Source organism: Sprattus sprattus (assembly GCF_963457725.1).
Source record: "Sprattus sprattus genome assembly, chromosome: 7".
NCBI classification, from domain to species: Eukaryota; Metazoa; Chordata; class Actinopteri; order Clupeiformes; family Clupeidae; genus Sprattus; species Sprattus sprattus.
This window is the reverse complement of record NC_137926.1, coordinates 10,201,074-10,211,679: the sequence shown is the minus strand read 5'-3', so window position 1 is coordinate 10,211,679 and position 10,606 is coordinate 10,201,074. Positions and strand designations below refer to the sequence as shown.

The following is a 10,606-nucleotide window of genomic DNA, read 5'->3' as shown; positions in this document are numbered from 1 at the left end:
ATTCTTCACTCACACGAGGATACCCCCCCCCCCCCTCCTGTGCCTATCTTCCCTCTATGTGGAAGTCTTTACCCAGACTACCCCAGCCATGCGTGCTGAGAGGAGACGGAGCGAGCAGCGTGCACCGACAAGGAGAAAAACAGCCCCAGGCTGGACTATAGTACCTCTATGAGACAATAACACCCCCCCATCCCCATCCATTTAAGTGGATGAGAATTTGTTTATCCTGCAGAACTGACATCCGGAAGACATAAAAATGATCATCAATTTCAGCAGGCCCTCGGGGAAGATCATGGGACAGTACTGAAGACACTGGAGACAAGAGGGGGAGAAAACGATAACCACAGCAAAAACAGAGGGTTAGGGCCAGACAAGACAGACTGCAGAGTCTAATGTAAGGAGTATGGGTAGGGAAGAGAAAGAAAGAGAAGGTGAAAGAGAGAGAGAGAGAGAAAGATATAGAGAGTGTGTGTACTCAGTACTGAGAGGATGATATCTTCACCAACAGCACCCTCTTTTGGCAAAGTGTGGCTGTCGTAACCACACAGAAATATTTCAGTATTGGTGGCGGGATTATGTTACCTTTTACACTGGAGTCTTTGTTTTCTGACATATTTGCAGCTTCGTAACACACTCTATATACTACTATTACTTCTACTATGACTTCTATACTATTACTATTTTATTGCCTTATAAATATACTTCTTTAAATGTTCCTATCCTTGTTCCTATTCTTTTTCCATCATGTTGGATATGGGGGGGTAAAGTATGACAAATGCCTTGCTTTGTTTTAGAACTGCTCCCCAGCTCTGTCTGTAACAGAGAGGCATATGCTCTTGTGTCCATACGCTTCCAGTGCAGGTGTTACACTGACCAGGTGTCGTCCCCTCTGCTGTAGTGGTATCAGATAGCTGATTGGATGCTGGCTGCTGTTCTATACCATGCTGATACTGTGTCGTTTCTGATTACCTTGTGTTAATTGACACTGCTGATTGGAAGCTTGTTCATCAACCAAAATCTGGACCTGTGTATGAACAGCTCAGTGTTGCACTATGATGTGCCTTGAACAGATGACAGGCTGGCTGGCATCTATTAGATATTGATAGTATTAAAAATGGTGTACATTTTAGTTACAACACAGGAAAAGATGTTAAATTCCTTGTGCTATTGGTTGGGGGACTTCCCACAGCGGCCAATCCTGTCACTGTCACATGCACGTGCTCATAGCGATCAGCTTAACCAATATAACAACTGACCAACTATATATCTTGCACAGCAGGATGCAACCACAACGCACAGTTGGCTGAAGACAGCGGTACCCAGGATGCGTAAGGGGCACTCCTTCACTTTGAAACATGCCCTCTCTGTACCCCGGTGGTAATAGTGTTGAACTGGTTGAGAGGGGGTGGGTGAGTGGGTCTTACCTGCGATGTGATGCTGTTTGGTGGTCACCCGGTTGCTGCCCTGGATGGCGCAGCAGAGATACAGCATTGCAAACATGGTCAGGATCATCACCAGGCTCTGTAGCAGCAGCGTCAGCTCAAACTGCTTCCCTATCCTGCACACAGATACACGGAGCTCAACCACACGCTCAGCTCAAACTGCTTCCCTATCCTGCACACAGACACACGGAGATCAACCACACGCTAAGCCACCAGCATACGCAACCACTATGTGACATCTGTGAAACAACCTCAAATAACATGTAAATGAAAATAACACCTTAAATTCATGAATAGAACTGATACTGTCCCTGGGTTGTTACTGTCATTGTAATCCTCCCTTAACCCATCACTTGGTGCTTGTTGATGTTGTGTGTCTCTTCAAGTGTGCTGTTATAACAGGACTTATAGCATAAAAAGAGTCTATATTGATACACATGACACATCACACACAAGAATGACAAGAATAAAAGAGAGAAAAATCAAATGGTTCACAAAGGATGATGAAGTTGCCTGTTCTTGTGACTGCAGTGAGACCACTGCATTTCTGCAGTCAGGTAAGGTATGGGCTCACCAGAAGAAGATGCGCAGGATGTTAGCGACGAGCAGCACGAGGCAGACGCGGGTGGAGAAGCCCTCGGTGTTGCCGCTGCGCTGGATCTCCTGGTACTGGGGCACGTAGGGCACGGCCCCGCCGAACACCATCACGCTGGAGGCCAGCCATGACAACAGCCCCCACGATGCCTCCATGTCCTCCTCCTGTATGTCCATTCCCCTGTCCATAGCGTGGCTCTGAGCTGACTCAGTCCTGGTGCTGCGACCTCATGACTTGAAGCTCTGCAGAGATGAGCCGAGAGGAGATTAGGGCCGCCTGCGTATGCTTTTCTGTTCTTTGGGGGTTTTCTTGATTTTTCAAGTCTACAACTTTGTTAATCATTGGTGGTTCTTGGTATCCTATCTATGTATCTGCCAAATAACTGTGTTTAGTCTCGGAAATCTACACAGAAAATATCTGGAAAAGCCAGAAATGACTGCACAACTTCAATTAGAACAGCTCAAACACATCCTATCGTAATGAAAGATTAGTTTTCATAAATATGAAAGCATAAGCTCATCAAATATATAAATACTACAAAATGTCCTTTTTGAAATCGGAAAAGACTCATTGCCTATCCAATGAACACTCACCAGTAGCAGTTAAAAATATGGACAAACCACAGAATAAGAAGGTTGTATTCAATGGAACAAAGTGGTATTCCCTTTTGGAATGTTCCTTTCTCTAGAAGGTTTTCCTGGAGTTCTAGAACATTTGGTGAAGTAACTATTACCAGTAACTGGAGGTCATTTGTTCACTAACCCTTCCAATGAACATTCTTCATGGTTTTAAAGGGTGATACAGGTCAAAGTTAACCCAGTGCTCCCCTTCCTGAAACATTCCTTGCCTCGTCTTACTTCCCACAAAATACGCTGTTCATCTTTTGAGAGTATTCGGAGTCCCGCATCTGAATGCCAACATTAAATAAAGATCTGTATTGTGAGTGTTAAAGTACTTCCAAGCCATTTTAAAGCTACTTGGACCCACCCACATAGGTGATATTTAAATTGAAACTAATAGATACACTCAATTTAAATGTCAGGATTTATTTTCCATTTTATTTTCAAAGACAACTGGTTACTCATCTGGTGTTAAGGCATATGATATTACTTTACAAATAGTAGTTACAGCTGCATGGTAAACAGGAACCAGTTTCAGCTGGGAAAGATGAATGGTTCCTTTGAGTATGACAACTTTGTGTGGCCACAGGCACACAATATTTAAATATCATGGGGTTACCTGTGTCAGTTAACAACTAGACTGCACAGCTGAAAATGGTTGCCAAAGGGGGAACTTGCAACCTTTAACAACTGTATTGCACAGCTGAAAATGGTTGCCAAAGGGGGAACTTGCAACAAAGGCCTATTTAAGGAGTTTATTTATTTTAGCCTACAGAAATACATACAAGGTGATGACGTGTTTTTTTGTTGTTCTTTCAAGTCCTTCACACTTAATAAATGAAAATAATGTTATTCTCTTTGTATATCCTTTCTATCTTTAAAAAAAATAGGCAGATCGTGGATGTTACACACGAGTTAGGTAGCCTACAGGATTGTGGAGTCAATTACATCTAATGGAGTCACATAACTACACTAATTACTAAATAAATATGATTGTAATCAGTTCCAGTTATTGAGAAAAAATATCTTATTAAAACAGTTACTAATCAAAATTGTGTTGATTAAGAAGGGGTTACATCCGATTATATATCAGTTATTACAAGTTCTGAAAATGCTACTTCTGCATATAGGCCAACGTTCGTGATTCAACAGACCCCTCGTTAAAACACCTGACCTCTGAACGAGAGACTGCTTACATCCCAGTTAACCTTCAGATTTATGAAGCGCGCTTCACCACACCTTTCGCCTCAGGTTTACACTAGCCCACATTACCACTGGGAAATCCTGCATTACATAACTAGCGCATTCCGCAGGGGGGTTGGGTTGTCCCGTAGAGGAGCACGCCTCAGACCTCTCTTTGTTCTCCAGATGTGTACATCCAAACCTCTCAAAAAAGAAACCAACTTCCAGGGAATGGTTACTTGAAGTCAATACAAGTCTGCAGAGGAAGTATTTTTCGAAATGTTTCTGAACGTCAAAACACTATAAAATGCATTATTTCTTCAGCATTGAGATGACGTATCGGAAGGACAGCGGATGCACTATGAAAAACAAGACACTCAAGACACTTGCGAAGCATAATCCCACGAGTAATGTATCCTTGTCTAAGAATAGCAACTCTCATCGAAATCCCTATGGCAGTAGGATGGCTGCACACCACCTGGCGAAATAAAGTTGTCCTTGAAAAAGTGCCTAACAACAACGAGCAAAGTGAATATCCCATACCCGAAGTGTAATTGTAAGCAGCAAGGCAGTGAATTACACTATTAAAATGCCAACAAAATACTCTAGCCTACCAAGATACATCACGTGGCGCACGAAGGGATTTCAATGAAATGAAATAATTATTTCGTCGAAAACTATGATCAAACAAATCATGTGATTTTGACAACGTGCTGATGTGAGGACAGTGAGAGGACCTCTACACACGACATGAGTATGAAGCAGACAAGGCAACAGATCCTAAAGCAGATCCAAGTACACCACCGCGTGTTACTTCTTCAATACTAATTCTGTTGCCAGCAAAGGCTGATACCGTTTTGATACATGACAGAATGTAAAACATAAAACAAAGAAGGCAGATGCCACAGAAGTGTAAAACTGTCAGTGTCAACGATTTGAATGTGAGGGTAACCTAACTTCACGAGAGACTTACCTCCTTGCGAGCGCAGTTTATTTTGACAACTCGTGGCTACGCCAAAGTTACACTGGGCTAGACCCATACTACGCAAGCACAACACCACCAGCATGGAAGATTGGTTTCGTTATAACGATAGATAAGAGGTAAAGACTTCAAAAACATTGAATCCAGTGTTCAGCTTTTCGTTTTTTTAAATGGGGTGAAATGTGTGCAGAAGTTGTTTCGTTGACAATAATGTATTCATATTTGAAACTAGGGGAACTCTTGAATGGATGCAATATTTAGAATATGTCAAAATGCCAACTTTGGTTAGTCTGTTAGGTAGGCTATACAATAACGGATTAGTAAAAACATGTGAACCACAGTGGTTTCCTTTTTTAATTTGTCTACTAAATGTAAGTTTTCATGTTTCCAAGATATGCAAATATATTCTATAGTATTCATGCAACTCAAGCGTTCCCAGACACAAACATGATAAACAGCATTATACGGCACTTTATGCACTAAAAGTTTTATTCTAACAAATAAGTGGTCGGTTTCTAAGCACTAGGGACTAGGCTATTTGTTCTGACGATTTTACCAAAACATTGTCGCTATTGGCGTGAAATCTCGCGATATATCATGCCAACGTGTTTTTCTCATCAGCTGTTGTGGTTGTGCATCTTTGAGCGTAAATGAGGTGCTTGGTACAGGGATATTAACGATCAAATCAACTGTCAAACTCTCGCTTGTTGGTTGATCAACTGTTTCAGACGATAATGGAAAAATCAGGGGGCGACACAGATTCGAAATCTGCTCAGGATCTTACTGCAGTGGTAAGGTTTTGTCCAAGGAGTTAGTTAGCAAGATGTATAGCTAGCAAAGTTAGCTATCGCTACTACGCTTACTCAGCCAGTTGAAAATGTTTAGCTCAGCCTAGCTAGCCAGCTAGATACCCTAGTCGCCGTTTTAAGGATTGTATCCTAAAGTTGCCCTGATTACGGTAGCTACACTTGGAATGATTTGGCCTGAGTGCAAAGCTTAACTTTAAACCTCAGACGTATTCCTTTAACCGTCTTCCTCACGACTAATGAGATCGAGTCGGGTACAGTTAATTAGCTTAGCGATTTATCTTAAGCTACATCGCAGGCAACGCTGTGTGTTGTCGAATGACAAATGAATGACTGATAACATGTATATGCAGTAGGGAAAACATCTGCCTTTGTTATTTTTGTGTGTTATTTCACTTGTTTACTTTGCTTACAGATGCATTTGTTTACTTTGCTTACAGATGCATTATTGCTTGTCCTTAATGGAAATGCCACCTTGACCATTCCCTTATCAATCTTCGGTGTCTTACTTTTGCTACATTCTTTCTCTTTGCAGGTTCAGACGTTACTGCAACAGATGCAAGACAAGTTCCAGACTATGTCCGATCAAATCATTGGCAGAAATATCCTTTCATATAGGGGGCCTACTTCTAGTAGCCGGCTAACCAACCACTCGTTGCCCTAGTATAGAAATGCAGGTTGGGAGACAGATGAGGTGTGCAGTTTGAGCATAAAGGTAGTCCTCTCTAAAATATTCATATATTCTAACCCCTTTTGACACCCCACACCTATATCTCCTGTCTTGGTCCGTTTTTACAAAATCATGTAGGGATTTATATTTGAAGAAAAATCTAAAACCCATAGGCCTACATTAAACTTTATGTGAGGTGACAAAATACCTGTAGTCATGGATACTACAGCAACAGGCATTAGTTTAACCTCGGAAACAACACTGTAACATTTATAGAATGGGTCACATTCATTGTTACCCACTGTACTGCACTCATTTAATACTGAAAGGATTGGCGGTCGGTCAGGTTCTCACAGGATCATCTATTTAGGTGCGGCTGAGCCTGAGCATTTATGGCATCATAAAACGGTGAGAGTTTAGGGGCATTGAAGCAACTTTGGTCGCTTCAGTGGAGTGCCTCCCGTTTTCCCAAAGAGACAGTCATTCAGAAGTGGAACAGTTAAACTATGTACGGTATTCAGTCAAGCTGTGTAAGATAAGTCACTCTTCTTTGTTATACCAATGCTGTAGAGGTGAAAAAAATGTAGCGCTTAATAATATTGCACATTATATTGTAATGCAACAATCACGCAGGCCCGCAAAATCAAGTGCTTCCTGGTGCATTGGTTGGGGAAAGGGGAGGTGGTGGTGGTGGTTGGTCAGACAGTGAGCAAATATGGTTCCCAGTATATGTTTCACAGGCACAGTAGTTGTCTTCCTTAACACAGCCCACTCGATGAGATGAGCACACGCATCGATGACCTGGAGAAGAACATCGCTGACCTCATGACTCAGGCTGGAGTGGAGGAGGGGGAGGGGGGAGAGAGCAAGCCTAAAGAGGAAGAGTCATCCTAAAGTAGGTAATGGGGAAAACAATGCTTAAAGATATTTAGGGAAGTAATTAAATACTTTTTGTGTAGTGGCTAAATTCTCCTCAGACGTTAAAGTAGTCTATTTTATCTATCAATGCTTAACGTTGTTAATTGCATTCAGTGAAATAAATGAAATACTTTTTGTGACCTGTGGCTAAATTCTCCTCAGACTTTAAAGTAGTCTATTTTATCTATCCATGCTTAACGTTCTTATTGTTATTGTTGTTCAGGGAAGTAAAATTAAATACTTTTTGTGATGTGTGGCTAAATTCTGCTCAGATGTTAAAGTAGTCTATGCTCTGGGGGAAGTCACAGATTTGTGGTTATTATTATTATTATTATTATTATGCTGTATAATAAGACGGGAACAAAACCAAACAAGTACTTTAGAATCAGCATAATTGGACATAATCAGCCACTCGGTCCCCTTGTCCATGTTAACAGTGTAGGGGCATGAACTTTGGCCTGAACATTAAACTGTAGAGTGGTTTCAAGAGTAGCTTCCAACTTGTGTTGCTGATTATTGAACTGGATTAAGACATTAGCCATGACATTGATGTTTGTTTTAAAATTCAGAGCTGCAACTTAACATGTTCTGTGTTGAAAATGCATTTGAAAGAACCACTTAAAACAACTGTTTGAAATATTGGTTGTTTTTATATTGGAAAGGGGCTAGCTTGTGTGATCGTTTGAATTTGGGGCTTCTCTTTGATAGAAGCATAACGAAAACGATGTGAAAGCCAAGTGTTCACCCTCACTTTCTTCCCCTTTATGACAGGATGTTCAGAACACAGAGAACACAAACTTCAGAAAACAACACAGAAATCAACACAGGGAGCTCACTTCTCAAAGAGCAGCCAACATTTTTTCCCCCTAAAAAGAACTGAACATATTGATTTTTAAAGTGTTTTGTGGAGTGCTTTTTATAGTATCTTGTGATAATGGTCTTTTTTGTGTGATATTGAATTAACTTTTTTCTTGTGTGTGTGTGTGAGTTGATCGATAGTCTTCCTGACAAACTTTTGTAAACCCCCCTGCAAAATGCTGATCCGCAGAAATGCGAGTTCTTTGAACCGCTCTCTGTGCCAAGAACAAGTCATTCCACTTTCTGTAGATTGTGTGGTATTAAACTAGTTTTGTACAAAATGACTGGAGTCTTTTCTGTTGGCTGGATAAATGTGTAAACATTGTTTGAATGGCTGTTGTGCACTGAAGTGTAAGTGGGTGTTCCACTAGAAACAAGACTCTGTGGCTGTTGGTAGATAAATCATCCATTCAATACCTAGGGTAATAGTCTCTGTTGAGGTACCCTTGGATTAAAGTTTTCCGTCGCTATGACGGATTTCCGTCAACTCGCCTCGCATAAGGCCAAAAATGAGACACTGATATGATTTGCACATTTCAGCGTCGGAAATACACGAGAGCAAAGGGCAAAACTACCCCTAAGAAATATAATTTTGCCCCTAAAATTACTAGGAGAGTAATACTTATTCAATGAACGTGTCAAAAACATTGTAGCCTATATGACCCGGTCAGTTGCCATTTAATGTTTTGATTTTCGCCTTGACTGTTGCGTGAAGAAACAAACGTTCTAACAAAACACATTTGGAGCGCTTCCTAATCAGACCTGTGACTGCGAGAGTGAGGAGAGATGAGGACCAGCGCAGTCTCTGTCACCATCTCAGGTTCTAAAAGATAAAATTCACACACCCAGCGACTGTCAAAAATGAAAGCTAGATTGGCTTGTGGTGGAGGATGACGACGACGTTGATAAAAAGACCCGGTTTTGTTTTCAAGGCATGTCGGAATTGTGGACAACGAGTTGCCCAAATCGTTGTCAAACCAGCACAGGTAAATTCTTCTACTGGCTCCATCAAGGGGAGCGAAAACGTTCAGAAATACATGGTGCTTCGTCACCAAACGCCAAACAACACCCATCACCTACGGTGAATGATAACTAGTAATAATACTTTTAGAAATGATTTAGTTCGGTTAAGCTAGTTTAATGTTAGTTAGCTAACGTTAGCTATCTCTGATAGTACGTTGGCTACAAAGGCTTGCTTGCAAACTAGCTAACTAGTCTAATCTGTATTTCCTGTAGGCCTACTATGGTAGGTACATGAATAAAGGTAACACAAAAATCCATAAATATAATGTGTTATTATTATTAAAAAACAAAGAAACAAAAACGATTGTTAATAGTTGTTTAAAACATTTTGTTTTACCTTTAAAAAGATTGTATTAGTTGTTGTTACTATAACAACTAATAACCACAAAGAATCTGTAGACTACTGTAGACACTTTGAATCTGTAGACTAATGCCTAATAGTCTTATTATTGCCATTTGATGACAATTGTTCATATTCATATACTGTAAGCCTAAATAAGTGTGTTTATTATTTTGAACAGGTTAAATGTTATTTCACAAGTTTCTAAAAGTGCCCCCAATTTTTTTGTTAAATGCCCCTGGATTTCAGCAAATCATTTTGTCATTTATAGCCCATTAACAAGAATGGTGAAGTCTTGCAAAAAATATTGGTTTTATGCCCTAGCTTTGAACTAGTAAGTGATAATAGACCACGTGAAGTTCAAATATCGAGGCGGTATGCAGCCACGACCCAAAATGAGGGCCAATTTTTTTTTTTTTCAGTCAGATGATTTTTTTTTTGCTTTAATCCCTGGGTACCTAGAGCTGACGTCCTTTACACTTAAGGCAGATGAAAAGTTGTTGGGCTAATAGTAGGACTGCTCTTGCAATTTGCAGACCTGCTTTGAGCTTATTACAGTTTAAATAATTTACAATCAGTTCAGAGTCCCCCTCATCCCGGAGACTACATGCAATGAGGACAGCGCCTCAAATAATGGTACAAAACAAAACAATAATACATAATTTAGGTCATTTTTCATTATTAAATAAAACATAAGATAAATGGGCTGAATAACTATAATTCACATTCTGAGGAGAAATATTTCATCAGTTTTTCCATTGGTGGTCCCATGGTAGTTTAACCCAACCGTTTTCACTTTACCACTGTAAATAATATTACACTCAAATTGCTGAGGGGAAATCAGTGTCTGCCTTCTCTACCAGAAAAAGGAAAGCTTTGCAGAGTTTTATTTTTTCCCGTCTTTTTGACTAACAGCACAGCAGGCAGAGGAGGTTTGAGCTTCACTGAAATCACCATCAAGGCTTGAAGCGTCTTTGAACAGGGAACTTTATTCACAAACTTTGAGTAAAACATCTGAGATAAAAGCATTAGAAAAAAAACCCTCTTTAAAACACTAACAACGATAACATTATAATAAATGATTTAAAATATGATTGAATATTAAAAGCTAAAATGGCTGAACAACCAGAAACATTTGATTAAAAGTGCTAAACTGCAGACAGCCAGTCC

General features: G+C 40.3%; 2 protein-coding genes across 3 annotated transcripts in view; one reads left to right on the top strand and one right to left on the bottom strand.

Moving 5' to 3' along the window:
* The window catches only part of LOC308368115 (solute carrier family 66 member 2), a 60,742-nt gene extending 55,884 nt beyond the window's left edge, over positions 1–4,858 (bottom strand). Inside the window, exons 1-3 of the mRNA XM_080842190.1 lie at positions 4,813–4,858; positions 2,017–2,279; positions 1,425–1,558 (exon numbers count right to left, since the gene is read on the bottom strand). Of these exons, the coding sequence (XP_080698316.1) occupies positions 1,425–1,558; positions 2,017–2,225 (343 nt within the window). The 5' untranslated portion in view covers positions 2,226–2,279; positions 4,813–4,858. The remainder of the gene's footprint in view (positions 1–1,424; positions 1,559–2,016; positions 2,280–4,812) is intronic.
* Positions 4,859–5,450: 592 nt separating this feature from the next.
* hsbp1b (heat shock factor binding protein 1b) lies at positions 5,451–8,348 on the top strand. 2 transcript variants are annotated; one of them, XM_080842191.1, is made up of 4 exons: positions 5,451–5,612; positions 6,163–6,229; positions 7,070–7,192; positions 7,987–8,348. In XM_080842191.1, the coding sequence occupies exons 1-3, from the start codon at positions 5,556–5,558 to the stop codon at positions 7,189–7,191; spliced, it is 246 nt and encodes an 81-aa protein (XP_080698317.1). In that variant the 5' UTR covers positions 5,451–5,555; the 3' UTR covers position 7,192; positions 7,987–8,348. The 2 variants fall into 2 exon arrangements, with proteins under 2 accessions (XP_080698317.1, XP_080698318.1); XM_080842192.1 differs by having other exon boundaries at positions 7,070–7,196.
* The last annotated feature ends 2,258 nt before the right edge of the window (positions 8,349–10,606 follow it).

What these genes read in the sequence shown, in the direction of transcription:
- hsbp1b (XM_080842191.1), top strand. Translation starts at nt 5,556, where the DNA reads ATGGAAAAATCAGGGGGCGACACAGATTCGAAATCTGCTCAGGATCTT. An exon ending in CTCAGGATCTTACTGCAGTG is followed by an intron (nt 5,613 to 6,162) that starts GTAAGGTTTTGT and finishes TTCTCTTTGCAG; the next exon opens with GTTCAGACGTTACTGCAACA. An exon ending in CGATCAAATCATTGGCAGAA is followed by an intron (nt 6,230 to 7,069) that starts ATATCCTTTCAT and finishes AACACAGCCCAC; the next exon opens with TCGATGAGATGAGCACACGC.